This window comes from Lissotriton helveticus, chromosome 9 (genome assembly GCF_964261635.1).
Source record: "Lissotriton helveticus chromosome 9, aLisHel1.1, whole genome shotgun sequence".
Taxonomy (NCBI): domain Eukaryota; kingdom Metazoa; phylum Chordata; class Amphibia; order Caudata; family Salamandridae; genus Lissotriton; species Lissotriton helveticus.
In genome coordinates this window covers 443,928,507-443,943,895 of record NC_136070.1, presented here as the reverse complement: position 1 = coordinate 443,943,895, position 15,389 = coordinate 443,928,507, and the positions used below count along the sequence as shown (strand labels likewise).

The following is a 15,389-nucleotide window of genomic DNA, read 5'->3' as shown; positions in this document are numbered from 1 at the left end:
CTGGACGTCCACGAGGACGCTTCCGCCTTGATTCTGCTTTGGCTCGAGCGGTGCAGGGCGTCTCGGGGTAAAAGCCTCGTCCAAGGTAGGCTGTCTTAGCCCCATGTCTTTGATTGCTTTTTCGCTCGTTTTCCCCTGTTTGTGTCTTCCGCTGATGCCGGTGATGCCAGTGTGATCCTTCTTAGGGCTCAGTTGTTGTTCTGACCGCGCTCTTTCTTTAACGCGACCCTCATGCTTCTTTTCTTTGACTGCTGGGGTTATATTCTTTTTTATCGCTCCTAGAGCTCGCTGTGAGGGGCCAAGAATATCCACCGCTGCCTTACTTCCTCCGCCGTCACCAACAGCAGCTCTCCCCGTAGTTGATTCTGTTTGCGTTTTCGCCTTCTCCTGCCTCGTGGATCGCGGAGGCAAAGGGGGTAAAGGCGGCATCTTTGGCAGGCTAGTGCTGATAAGAGCTATCAAATATTGAGCCTTCCTCTTGATCTGGTAAAGCCCTTGATAGATTATTTCTTTGTTGCCCGGCAATTTCCAATCTGAGTATTTAGTGTATACCCAGAATATTATAGACATGGGGGCCATGAGGGCAGCACGACATCCTTCCTAATACTCCGACATCATTTCTGTGTGAGGGAGAGTGGATCAGTGCGACCGCTCAGCACAACCTCCCGGCAGCCATCTTGCCAGGCGCCAACAGAGACCGAGACAGGCTCTCTCAAAGAAAGTATTTCTCTCTGCAAATCTCGAAGCCAACATTACAAAACAGATTTTAATTTGTACTTTACCCCGGAAAAACTGTGTGCATGTTAGAAAAGGGAAAATGATCACTGCCCGAGATGTGGGCAAGGCCCTGTAGATTTGGTACATATGTTTTTTTGATTGTAGTAAGCTGGACACTTTAATAAATGGAATCGAAATTTTTCTGCATAAAGTGTTAAAACAAGATGTGTCTATCTCGCCAACTATGATGCTATTAGGTTTTGATGAGAATGCACAACTAGAATCAACACAGGTATATTTTTGTTTCATTTTAATGACAGGAGCCAGACTGCTGATGGCATCAAATTAGATGGATGCTAACCCTTCGGCGAATCAAGCTTGGTTTGCCCTGATGCTTCATATATGTAATTTGGAGATGGCATTATATGGATGCAAGGGGCGGGGAAATGGGACAGACACATTTGAGGCCCTTTGTTTGAGTAATTTTGATGTATAATGTTCCCTGTTTTTCTTTTCTTTTTTTTTTCTCTCTCTCTTTTTGTATCTTGTATAACGCAACATGAAACGTTTAACTAGTGCCTGGTTGACTCCTACGATTTTCTTCTTTTTCTTTAGAAGAACCATGTGTTATATTGGACATACTGCTATTTACAATGTGTATATTTGTAAATTTGCAGCTTTTTCTATTTTTTTGTTATTTGTAACCACTGTCTCTTCTGGGATATATAATAAAAAAAATATAAAAAAGAAAACAGCACCACAGTGAGCCAGCATGCAGAATACAAAAAATATTTAACCAACCTTGGAGCGCCTCAATTCTCCTTTTTCTCTGCATGCTTGCCAAGACTGCACGAAAGAAGACACCATTAGTTCATGATCATCAGGTAGAAATGATTAAACAAGATAATACCAAAATGGTTTTACTACTTCAGAACTGTTTAAGCCTACACATTTTCTTAAGAGCTTAAGATTGTATGTTAAAATTACATTTTATCTATATCTATATATATATATATATATATACACATATATATTTATTTCTATTTTTTACACACACATACATACATAGATTTATGCATGGAAAATGTTACTTGCACTGTAAACATCTGTTTGTAGCGTGTACAAGAAGTGCTACAGATTCACATACTCCGTATACTCCTGGCATGTAGTGAAGGGCCCTGACCTTTGCAAGTTGTTCTTTGAGGAAATTAGAAGTAATTAGTCATAAGACCTGGTGTGACTCCTAACTTGTTCCATAATACACCAGCACACCAACTCCACCTCAGATTGTTTTCCCACTCAGTGGACTTGTAACGTAAATTGAACGCTTTGTGGAAGACAAGAGTGTGATGATTTTAAGAAATTAAAGTAACATTAGAAAGGTATCAAAATCTGTGATCATTGCTAGATTCTGGCGAGGACGGTGGATGAATGTGAACCTACAGCTCTACATACTAAGAACCGACGGTTATATGCTGAAAATATTTTCAGTTCATAGTATGTGTGGCTGTAGTTACGCATGCTCTGCACAGACTGAAAGGAACTCCCTCTGAAAAGAAGTGGCTAGCTAGAATATGTTTGAAAAAGTATCCTTAAAACCACTTGGCCAACTGGAGATTGTTAGCATGCAAGTACATCTACACAATATTTCTTGGTAAATGTGTGTGGTGCTTATAAAGTAGCAGCCTTACATATATTCAAGATAGGGATATTACCTAGAAAGGCTGGTGTGCCAAGCCTGTTTTGGAAATGTCAGATATCTTGTGGGGTTTTGGTGAAGGGAACAAAAAGTTAAGCAGACTTTCTGAAAGGTTTTGTTCTGTTGATAAAATACATGAGTGCCTTTTTAATATCCAGAAAGTCAAGCGCCCTTTCATCTACGGACTCTGGCTGAGGGAAAAAGTAATGTAACTCGATAGATTGGTTGATATGAATGGATGAGACACAGGAATCTGGGGTTAGTGCTAGGAGCAACCCTATCTTATGAACCTAAATGTATGGTTCCTGAATTGTAATAGCTTGCAGCTCACTAATTCGCCCGAGGGAAGTGACTGCTATACGAAAACCACCTTCCAAGACAAATTCGGAAACACAAAAGCTCAAAAGGCGGACCCATAAGGCGCTGGAGTACAACATGTAAGTGGTACAAAAGGGGGTGGTGATGGACGGAGCATCTGAACCAATCAAACACTCACACCCAGTCAACAAATCTGGGTTTAATCCACCACCGTTCTTTAGCCCACTCTGCCACCTCAGTTCAGACATGGCCATATGCAAATCAGTCTGACCCTGTGCCTCATGGGAACAGTCCAGCCTGAACTGCCAAGCCATGCCTTCCCTGGACCGGAAACAAGCTGCCTAGGACGGGTTTCTGGCATTACAGCCGTCTTCAGCCAGGCTTGCTTGAATCCAGTGGCAAAGTGAGCAAGGGACTCACGTACGACATGTAACTTCCATACGGAAAACAGGAGGCATTGTTGGAGGGATGACCCTTTTTAGCCTCACATGAAGGCTTTGAAGACAGGTACTCTACTAAATAGAAGAATGTGGTCTATTGTAAAGGTGTGTTGCAATTGCAGTGAGTTGAAGTAGTATGTAAGTGTGTATGTTAGGGCTGCATTATAAAGGTGTAGAGGGTAGGAAATGACATCCTGCACATAAACAGTAAAGGGGGTATGTGTGTTAAGAGAAGCAGTAGTGTACAAACATTTTCCATTTTTCTGCTCAGCAAGTATGAGTTGTGGTAGCCTCCCTCAGAATTACCATGCATTCTTGTGGGTAGTTGAGATATGAAAACCCTAGGTACTGAGTTTCCAAATTGCTAGATTGAGGCTTTGGGAACAGAGTGTCTGAGATGACCCTGATGCAGAGTGAAAAAGTCAGGCCATAATGGGGGCTTCTAGTGAGGATTGAGACATCTCTAAAAGCACGGAGTATCATGGCCGCCTTGCCCATGCAGTTAGGATTAGAGTCCATGCTGGTGCAGTTAGGATTTGCTGTTACTCAATAAAGGAAACAGCCTGCCTCAGTGTTTGTGTGCATGTATGCGTAAATATATATATATATATACCGTGAGAAAGGGCGCATGCCCGAAACGCGTCGGTGTGATAGACTAACGATGGAGTCGAATAAAGAAGATTAATCTCTCAATTCCAGAGTGCGGCGTCTTCATTTTTGCAAAAAATATATATATATATATTCACTGAAAAAAACATAGGTTTCAGGCCTTATATAGTTAGGAATTAGCATTTAAAAAACCTTTAAAATTCACTCAAAAAACTAGAAGTTTTAGGGGTGTTATAGTTAGCTGGACATTTCACTCATACAAAACCATTGAAATTGCTCCTATATAGTTAGTTGTACTAAGTATATTTCGCGCACCCGCAATCCACTGCTGATGATGTCACATTACATCATTCATGACATGGTCAGTGACATCACTGATGACATCTCAAATGACATCACTGATGACATCATCCAGTGAATGTGGTTTGCTTCGTTATTTAAATATGCATTATATATATAGCAATTTGCATTGAAGAATGAATGGATATATAAAAATAAATATTTGGATGGAGGATTTAGTAGCAGTGTAATTGACTGTTTACTTGACCAATTTATAGTGTCTCACTAAATATAGTGAATAGTGACTAAACTGTTTGAATATCTGTATCACTTTGTCAGTTGTTGTGTAAACTGGTTCTCCAGTTGGTTACTAGCTATGTGAAAGTCTATATTAGTTATTGATTAGTTAACTGAGTATTTGTATGGGAGAGTGAATGTGTGTGGTTCGGTGGGGGGTGTGTGACTGCCCAAAGATGTGTGAATAGTTGATTCACTAGATATATGAAGTTAAAACTACATGTTCTAACAGTTGTTTGGGTGAGTGAATATCTTTATGGGTGTGGTGATGAGCAAAATATATTTCTTAATGGTACATGTCCAATAAACTAGAAAAATAAAAGGCAGTGTATGTGTCAGTTGTTGTATATAAATACGTATACATAAGACTCAATGATTGTGTGAGTGACTGTATGGATAACTTTATACTTGTAATAATGATTTTATAATTCACTAAGTATGACCTACTATCTAAATGAATAGATGAAGTTGTGTTTGTATAAGTGTGTAGCTAAGTAAATATGTATTCAGAAAAGGGGGTGGTGATGAACAGAGTGTCTGAATTAAGCAGACCACTCTTACCCAGTCCAAAGATCAGGGCTTGATCCATCACCGTTATTTAGCTCACTGCCCCAAGCTTGTTTCCTTTCCAGTAAAGAATTGGCTTGGTAGTTTGGTCTGCCCTGTTCCCATGATGCACTGGGCAAGGGACAGACTAATTTGCATATAGCCAGGTTCTGAACTGGGATGGTGCAGTGAGCTAAAAAACGGTGATGGATCAAGCCCTGATCTGTTGACTGGGTAGGAGTGTTCTGATTAACTCAGATACTCTGTCCATCACCACCCCCTTTTTGAAATTAAATTAAGTAAATATGTAAGTATGATCCATTGTTTGCATAAGTGAGTAGGATGACTTCATATGTGAATAGGATGTGTACTGTTGTGTAATGTCGATTTAGTTGTATAAGTATTTTTGATAGTGTTCTATTGTTCATTGACAGCATGTATGAGTGAATCTACAGGTAAGTGATTAGATGTGTGTATACATCTATGAATCACTGAGTGGGTTTTTAGATACTTGTATTGCTGTAACAATGGATTCAAATATGATGCTCTGTATTTTACAAAGAGTGATGAAAGATTTTACTAGTGTATGTGATTGTCACGTGGATGATGTCATCAGTGATGTCATTTGAGATGTCATCAGTGATGTCACTGACCATGTCATGAATGATGTAATATGTGACATCATCAGCAGTGGATTGCGAGTGCGCGAAATATAGTTAGTACAACTAACTATATAGGAGCAATTTCAATGGTTTTGTATGAGTGAAATGTCCAGCTAACTATAACACCCCTAAAACTTATAGTTTTTTGAGTGAATTTTAAAGGTTTTTTAAATGCTAATTCCTAACTATGTAAGGCATGAAACCTATGGTTTTTTCAGTGAATTTCAAAGGTTTTTTAAATGCGAATTCCTAACTATATAAGGCCTGAAACCTATGGTTTTTTCAGTGAATTTGCAAGGTTTTTTAAATGCTAATTCCTAACTATATAAGGCCTGAAACCCATGTATTTTTCTGTGAATTTCAAAGTTTTTTTTAATGCTAATTCCTAACTATATAAGACCTGAAAGCCCACCAGGAATCTCCAGTATGCGCCAGGGGACTGCATTGCAGAGAGGTGTAAGGAAGCCACGCCCCTTTTTACACCTCTCTGCAACGCAGCCCCCATGCATGTTTGAAGAGGGGGGAACTAATTCCCCTTGCATACTGGGGGCCCCTGGGGGCCAACTAGCCCACCTGGAACCTCCAGTATGTGCCAGGGGGCTGCATTGCAGAGGTGTAATGAGGCTATGCCCCTTGTTACACCTCTATGCAACGCAGCCCCCTGGTGCGTTTGCAGAGGGTTAACTAATTCCCCTTGCATACTGGGGGTCCCTGGGGGCCAACTAGGCCACCAGGAGCCTCCAGTATGCGCCAGGGGGCTGCATTGCAGAGAGGTGTAATGAGGCCACACCCTTTTTTACACCTCTCTGCAACGCAGCCCCGTGCATGTTTGAAGAGGGGGAACTAATTCCCGTTGCATACTGGGGGTCCCTGGGGGCCAACTAGCCCACCTGGAACCTCCAGTATGCGCCATTGGGATGCATTGCACAGAGGTGCAATGAGGCTATGCCCCTTTTTACACCTCTCTGCAACGCAGGCCACTGGCGCGTTTGCAGAGGGGGGACTAATTCCCCATGCATACTGGAGGTCCCTGTGTCATATCTGCCCAAACGCCGATATTCCGAACGATTGAAAATGACTTTTCTTGAGAAACATTTGGATTTGGATTATCATGTCCTATACTTTGGAATTTTTGAAAGACTGACTTTGAGGATGCTATAAATTACTCAAGTCTGCCCGAATTGTGTGGGTAAAATTGATACCTAGTCACTTTGAATAAGAATGTACTTGCGTCTCGTCTAACATTTGGAAGAAATATCTAGTTATATGACAACAGGATACCGACATAACTTGAAGGAAATAAGAACGCCCTGAAGAAGTTCTGTTGTACAGAACAAAACGCGTCGGCTGGCTGTGGTACATAAACTTAATGAAAATAAAAGCATTTGAATATACACCAAGATTCAGCGCTTCAATAAGGACTCTAAGTGATATGATTTGATTGGACTTATTGTGCAAGTGGTGCTGTGCCAAACTTTGGAATATTCTCCACTACTCTACTACTCCACTACTCTCTAATACTCACTCTCTACTACTCACTCCCTACTACTCACTATCTACTACTCACTCTCTACTACTCTCTCTCTACTACTCTCGCTCTACTACTCTCTCTCTCTACTACTCTCTCTCTACTACTCACTCTTTACTACTCACTCTCTACTACTCTCTACTACTCACTGTCTACTTCTCACTCTCTACTACTCACTCTCTACTACTCACTCTACTACTCTCTACTACACTCTACTACTCACTCTACTACTCACTCTACTACTCACTCTACTACTCACTCTACTACTCTCTACTGCTCACTCTCTACTTCTCACTCTACTACTCTCTACTACTCACTCTCTACTACTCTCTCTACTACTCTCTCTACTACTCTCTCTACTACTCACTCTACTACTCACTCTACTACTCACTCTACTACTCTCTCTTTACTACTCTCTACTACTCACTCTACTACTTACTCTCAACTACTCACTCTCTACTACTCTACTACTCACTCTACTATTCACTCTACTACTCTCTACTACTCACTCTCTGCTACTCTCTCTACTACTCTCTACTACTCTCTACTACTCACTCTCTACCTCTCTCTACTAGTCTCTACCTCTCTCTACACGCACACATATATATATATGCATATATATGCATTTATATATATATGTATGTGTATATATATATATATATACACATACATATATATATATAAACATATATAATCTGCATATCTATATAAATACAAATATAAATGCATGCATACATATACATATATGCATACATATGCATGTTATTTACATGAAAGTTTTAAAAGCAAAGCTAAAAAGCCACCTCATTACAAACAGAATGGCTTTAACTTAAACGAGGGCGAGATCTATTGCATTTTCAATGCTTGTTTACTTTGGTTCCATCAAAAAGGCATTCAGATGTGTCACACATTTGCCATAAATTCTGAATGTTAGCACTCTAGTTGCTCATTAGATCACTGTAGTAATGCTACTGTTCACCAGGCAAGTCTGCTGCTGGTATTCAAAGTGCATGTTTCAGTCTGCATGTCAGAATTTTAAAATGAAATAGAAGAGGATTTGAGAAGTCACTCAAAATGTGCCCTAATTTTTCTTTCTGAAGCACTAATCATACTTTCTATGGCAAAATGAACCCCCTCATTTTGTTCCTTTTTAAATTAAATATTTTCAGACTTACCACTTAATTCCAATCAAGATGGCTTCTGGTGTGCCATACTTTTGTCATAAGTAAGACTGTTAGCACTCTAGTTGTTCTTTAGAACACTCTGGGACATTCTGTCATTGGGCTATACTTGGGCTACATCTGGGTGATATTTGGGCTACATTTGGGCTCTTTTGTCTCTGGTGGCCATCTTGGGAGACTGCATGTCAGATTTTTTTTACTGAAATATAAGAGGATTTGAGAAGTCACTCAAAATGTGCCCTCATTTTTCTTTCTGCAGCACTAATCATACTTTCTGTGGCAAAATATACCCCCTCATTTTGTTCCTTTTTAAATTAAATGTTTTAAGAGTTACCACTTTATTCCAATCAAGATGGCTTCAGGTGTGCCATACCTTTGTAATAAGTAGGACTGTTAGCGCTCTAGTTGTTCTTTAGAACACTCTGGGAAGCTGCAGTAGAACACAAAGGAATCAACTGACAGTCTCTGCCCTTGTTGGATGTACATGTTTTACTGAGAATGTCAGACTTCATTCTCACATGACAGGGAAAGATAATGTGAATTTACAGAAAACTTGCTTTCAGTTTAGCTTATAGATCCCCTTCCAAACCACTGTGGGAAAAGCATGAGATAATAGTTTTCTTTCAAACATGATTCATGATATCCCAGCAGAAGGCTTTTTCACATGGTAAAATCACCTTAGAACACATCACAATTCCTAAAATGAGTATGGTACCATCAACAAATGATTTATAATGTAACTAAAGTCCTAAAACCTTCTATTAACTGCAATGCTTTTTAATGAGCTGCTGTCATGTATATTGGTCCCAAGATGGCTGCCAACACTTCTTGGATGAAGTGCTGAAAGGCAATCAGATCTCACGATGAGATGTGTGGTTAGGCTCCGCCCAGATATATACATTTTTTCACATTTGATTTTCTCAACAACTACTGGAGGGATTTACACCATTTAAGCAAAAGCGTGATCTGCGAATCAGACTCTACCATTTTGCCAAATTTCTTGTAATTCCGTTCAGCCGTTCGGGCTGTAGCCGTGTCTAATTGTCCTATGGAAATTAACATGGGGAAAACACGTTTTGGGACCCCCCTTTTTTCTCAGCCCCCACTTCACGAATCCCCCCAAAACTTTCAGGGAAGGAGCGGAGCGGGCCATCTTCTTTGAGAAATTCGCGAAGATTCATCAACCGGCGCCAAAGTTATTTCCAATAGAATGTTGCGGATTTCCTATGGAAACTAGGTCCTAACTATATATACCTACTGGCGACCGCCAGTATATATATATATAGTCTGGAGAAACAGGCATATATAGCTAACAATATGTATATAGATATAATGTAATTATTGTAAAAACTGAACTCGGTAATATTTCAAAATACACTAAAAAACAAAATAAACAACAAGCTATTCGATCTTTGCAATCAACATGATATTTCCCTGCAATTTCTCAGTTTTCTTTTCTTGACCAAATCACTGGATTGGTTATTATATTTTTTTTATGTCAGAAATAAGCAATTTGTGAATACATTTTGCTAGGAATCTAAAGCGATGAAAATAATCAATATGGTCTTCATCCAATATGCGTGAATGGTGAAGAGACCGCTCTCCCACTCCATGTAGCAACAGCGATGCTACTGTGACTTGAGCTGAGATGCCCTGATCCGCCATGTTATTTTAGTTACTGCTCTTTCATTTCATTCTTCAGCTGGAGTGCACCTACCTGTGCTCCCCAAGGCCAGTGAGGCATAGGCAAGGAGGCAGCATCAGGCATGGAGTGGATTTGGATCATAAAATGGCAGCCGCAGCACCAAAGCAGGCAAACCTCAGTAGCAGAAGCCCAGGATGCTCCAGATAAAAGGGAAGTCACACGCGGGTGGCCTCTGGGACGCAGAGGAACAGTGTGAAGACCAGATGTGAGGAGTGTACCCAATCCCTGACTCTAAGATGGCTGCCATATGACACACCAATTTTCTAATAAAGGCCACCATGAGTAGGCCCCTTTCCAAAGCAGTCCTTCTCCCCTTGTTGGGGAGGGGTCCAACATTTATACGCTGATGTCTTAAAGACCCCTCTGAGAGAGTCCACAGCGACAAGGGAGTCTCACACAGCGGAAGCCTGGGTTTTTATCCCATTACCGTCGAGAGCACAGCACCGTACATCGCGCACTCGATGGAACTTTTGGACTATGCCCCCCTAGGCGGAAACTATAACCTTTCTGTATGTATTGCGGTGCCCGAGCAACCTTTGGCTGATGACCAGTGGAGCTGTCCCACACAGCTACAGAGGAGTTTGGCTCTGGTTCACCCCTCGTCCGTCACCTACCCAGCCGGATGTCGGACACTGTTTTTCCTAATCTCCCTGTTGAGCCTCCTACCCCCTCCCCCTCCTCTTCCCTCCATTATTCTCCGTCTACCTCCCCTATTCCTTCCCTCTCTCCCTTGCCTATTTTTTATCTCATGGCTATGCTATGCTTTTGTACTCATGTAATTCCTGTAACTACACTTCAGTAACTGATGTAACTTTGTAACCATGTTCTGAAACAATATTTCTTCCTCATGTAAAACGCTCTGATACCTCCGGGTCTAGCCAGCGCTATATAAAACTCAATAAATAAATAAATACATGTAGTAGTGGACAGTGCAGGATCTACATCTAAAGTGCATGATCTTCCTTCTGTTTTACAAAAAAAGTATCTTCCCTAAAATTCACTTATGCGCAGTCTTCCATTGAGTCCCTAAAGTACTACATCTCCTTCCATTACAGAATTTCTACCAGATCAATTGTAAATTGATCTGTTGGTGGAGGACTAAAGTACAATGGAGGAGTGATAGGTTTTGTCCTCAAGGCCAGGTACTGGGACTGAAGTAATTAAAGTAAATAAATGAATACATTGGCTGGGTTGCGTGTGGAAATAGACGGGTTGCTGCTTGACTGAAGACAGGCGCGCAACGCCCATTGGGCTCAAAGGGCTGCAGCGCCCCGTCATGTGGCAGCCTGGGCTGAGACAGCTTCCCAGGTACACACACAGCCGCACCCGAGTACTTCACAGGTCTTTAAAAGACCACTTGCTTGTTAATGAGGCTTTGTTCTTTTTCACCCCTTCTTAGAGCCCCTGCATCTCCACTCTGCCTATTGCTGGAAGAAATAGCGCCCCCCCCCAAATATTTTCTTAGCTCCCCAGAAATTTGCCTCTAGTTGTGCCTCTGACCGAAGTGCATTAGCAAACCAGTGGGTGGATGCAATTGAATAAAAGGAATTCTCTAGGTAAAAAACAGGAAGATTAATATGGCACCCCAGTGCTAATACAGGAGGGAACATGGTCTGACCCGAGTAGCACTGGCAGAGCTGTATGTGGTGTGTTACTGAAGATCTCATATACTTGCTTATTGAGGAGGCAGCAGTAAGACCGCTTGTACACCCCAATTCAGCATGATCATCGAGAACAACAGGCAACCTAAGATTATTTATTTGAAGTCTAACGCGCTAACATGTCTCCAAGCTTGATCACAGTACACATGAGAAGTCGATAAAAGAAAGGGACTATACAAAGCATAGATCAGGAAAAAAAATGTAGGATGTCATGTAACAGCTTAGATACCAATACAAAGTGGATGGTCAGGATATGGGGCCCTGCCCACAACATCAGTGGGAGGGGGTCCTAAGAGAGTCTGTGAACAGACTGTAGGTTTCTTTGTTATGTCTCATCTTCAGTACTTATTTATGGATGGGTAAGTTAGCTAGGGTTCGCATTTACGGGCCCAGACCATCCCTTTACTTGCACTGTTTTCACCTGTGCCTCTTTCTTCTGTATTTGGGCGTATTATTGAAAATGGTGCTGCAGAATCTAACACTGCATCTTCATTTATAATCGGATGTTAGTTTTCAGAGAAAGAGAGGACTATTTCCTAAAGAGTTGAACATGTTGCACAGTACCTTGAGTATATCCTTTTTGCATAACTAAGAGGACGTAAAGTTCAAATGCATTTTCTCGGCATGTGTGATCCCGGCAGCGGAGCAATCTGCACAAGATGGCGGACCAGCGCGCCACCGCCCAGGCCAATGCAGGGTCGCAGCTGGCTTCTACATATCAGCAGCGGCCGGAGAACAATGCAAAGAGGACGCTCACCCCAGGGAAGAGCCATCAGCGACATAGTCCCTGTCCGTCTGGTGGTGGGGGAAACAGCTCATTTTGGCGGGTGCAAACCTGGAAATATTGTGGGTTGTTGTGGGTATAAGGGACTTGGATGGCCAAACTACCCACTTCTTTGGTCCTGGGCTCATTCATTTAGAATCTGCATTATATATGTGCCTGAGCTGTCGGGCTGGCATAAATATATATAAGCATGTCGTCCATACATATACATATGTATAAGCAGGTCATCTGCATACAATGACACCTTGTCTTTGATGTCTATTGCCCATTTAAACCAAGTCACTCCAGAGTCAATCTTGATATGTTTTACCAAGGGCTCTATAACAATGGCGAAGAGTAGGGGCAAAAGAGGGCAGCCTCGTATGGTTCCTCATAAGATGGGAATAGACCCAGACATGCTATCATTCACTTGTATTAATGTCACGGATGACGCCTACGGTAATTCTCGTGTGAGATAGAAAAACGAATCTGGAAACAAGATAAAAGAAATTTCTTGACTTTAGGAACTGAGAAATATCCATATATCAAATGTCAAAAAGCTGTTTTATACTGGATCAGGACCATGAAGGCTACAGTTGGCAAACTGTGCCGAATTGGCATGCCAAGAGCTTAATCCAAAGTGAAATTTAAAGAACCACTGAGAATTGTATTAGATCCGGAGCTTGTTGTGGGCATAATTTTCTCTTTCCTTTACCCAAAACTCCTGCAATCATTGCTGAAGCAAAAACATTTATAATAAATTATTTTTATCATGGTTTGTAGTGAGCTGATATCCATCCACCTTCAAATTTGCTTTCTAGGCTATAAGCATTAATATGTCTTACTTTAATCTTTAGATTTTTGGGAAAAATCACCATACCCGTTAACACTATAGTGTTCCTTTTCAATCCGACTGATTAATCTGATATTTTTTTACTTGCCAAGGGAGAGAATTACTCACTTTGCAACTCGCATGTCCTGAACAACTAAAGCTCAAAGGTCAATGAGACATCGTTAAATAAGTTAAAAATATTACAACGGATATTAGCCAGCAAAAATGCAATGCTACACTAATGCAGGACACTAGAGTAAAGGATACATTTCCTGTACTGAGTTGGGAGAAGTCAGAGTGTGTGCTCTCGGCTCAATCAACATATTGCAAAATGCCTGAATTCTCAATATCAACATACACATATAATCAATCAATCAGGGAACTGAAAGCACGGTACTCACTCGTGAGGATCTCAAGGCACTGAGGAGGGTCCGCGGATCTGTTTAGCCGAAGAGCCAGGTCTTGGGGGTCTTCCTGAAGGACTTCAGAGAGCCCCGCGTCTGATGTCTGCCGGTAGATTGTTCCAGGTCTTGGCTGCAATGTGAGAGAAGGATCTTCTGCCTGCTCTGGCTCTGTGGATGCGCGGGGTTTCAGCCAGTGCCAGGTTGGAAGATCGGAGGTTTCTTTTGGGTACGTGAAAATTGATTCTGACATTGAGGTATTTGGGTCCGTTGTTGTGTAGGCATTTGTAGGCGTGAGTGAGGATTTTGAAAGTGACTCTTTTCTCCAAGTGGAGCCAGTGGAGACTTCGTAGGTGTTGGCTGATGTGTTCATGTTGGGGGATGCCGAGGACGAGTCTGGCGAAGGTGTTCTGTATTGTCTGGAGTTTGTGGAGTAGGGACTTGTTGATACCGGCGTAGAGTGCGTTTCCATAGTCCAGTCTGCTGGTGATGAGTGCATGGGTGACTTTCTTCCTTGACTCAGGGGGGGATCCACTTGAAGATCTTGAGGAGGATGCGGAGCATGTTGAAGCAGCTGGAGGTGAAGGCGTTGACCTGTCAGTTCATGGTGAGTGATTAGTCAAGTACGATGCCGAGGCTCTTGGCATGGTCTCAGGGGGTAGGTGGGCTTTCAGGAGCAGACGGCCACGAGGTGCTGTCTCATGCAGAAGGGGTGGTACAGAGGACGAGGACTTCCGTCTACTCGGCGTTGAGCTTCAGGCAGCTGTTGGTCATCTAGACCGCAACGCCTTTCATTGCTTTCTGGAAGTTGAGTTTGGCAGTGGTGGGGTCTTTGGTGAGGGAGAGGATGAGCTGGGTGTCGTTGGCGTAGGATACGATGTTGAAGCCGTATTGTTGGCCGATGGCTGCAAGGGGGGCCATGTAGATGTTGAAGAGGGTGAGGCTCAGTGGTGAACCCTGTGCAACTCCGCGGGGAGGTGATTTTCATGGGGTCGGAGAGGAAGGGTGGGAGTCGGATCCTTTGGCTTCTTCCAGTGAGGAATGATCGGATCCAGTCCAGGGCTTTTCCTTGTATGCCTGTGTCGTGTAGTCTGGCGACTAGTGTGCTGTGGGAGACTGTGTCACAGGCCGCTGATAGGTCAAGTAGGATGAGGGCTGCGGAGTGGCCTTGGTCCAGGAGGGGGGCGGATGTTGTCTGTGGCGGCAAGTAGGGCGGTCGCTTCGGAATCTGGATTGAGACAGGTCAAGGACAGCGTTCTCTTTAATGAATCATGTCAGTTTCCTGTTGACTGTTTTCTCTGCAACTTTGGCTGCGAAGGGGAGGAGCGAGATGGGCCGATAGTTCTTGAGGTCGGTGGGGTCAGCTGTGGGCTTCTTGAGCAGGGGTCTGACTTCTGTGCTCTTCCAGTTGTCTGGGAAGGTGCCTGTTTTGAAGGTGGTGTTGATGGTGCATTGTAGTTTGTGTGTGATGGTGGCCGCGGCTCTGTGGTGGATGTGAGGGGGGGCAGGGGTCAGTGGGCCGCCCCGAGTGGATGCTTTTCATGGTCGAGGCGGTGTCTTCTGCCACGATCGGTGTCCAGTTGGAGATGGTGGGCTGGCTGGTGTTTCCGGGGGGCGGGGGCCGCCTGGTGGATGGTCGATTAAGTTGTTGTAGAGGTTTTTGATCTTGAGGTGGAAATAGGTTCCAAGCTTGTCGCAGAGATCTTAGGATGGGGTGATGTCTGTGGCTTCGCTGCGTGGGTTGGTGAATT

At 42.7% G+C, this 15,389-nt stretch overlaps 1 protein-coding gene across 2 annotated transcripts in view; it reads right to left on the bottom strand.

Moving 5' to 3' along the window:
• The window catches only part of TDRD9 (tudor domain containing 9), a 2,642,469-nt gene that overhangs the window by 1,390,789 nt on the left and 1,236,291 nt on the right, over positions 1 to 15,389 (bottom strand). For both annotated transcript variants that reach the window (XM_078660267.1, XM_078660268.1), the window contains one exon: positions 1,519 to 1,563. In XM_078660267.1, coding sequence (XP_078516393.1) covers positions 1,519 to 1,563 — 45 coding nt within the window. The remainder of the gene's footprint in view (positions 1 to 1,518; positions 1,564 to 15,389) is intronic.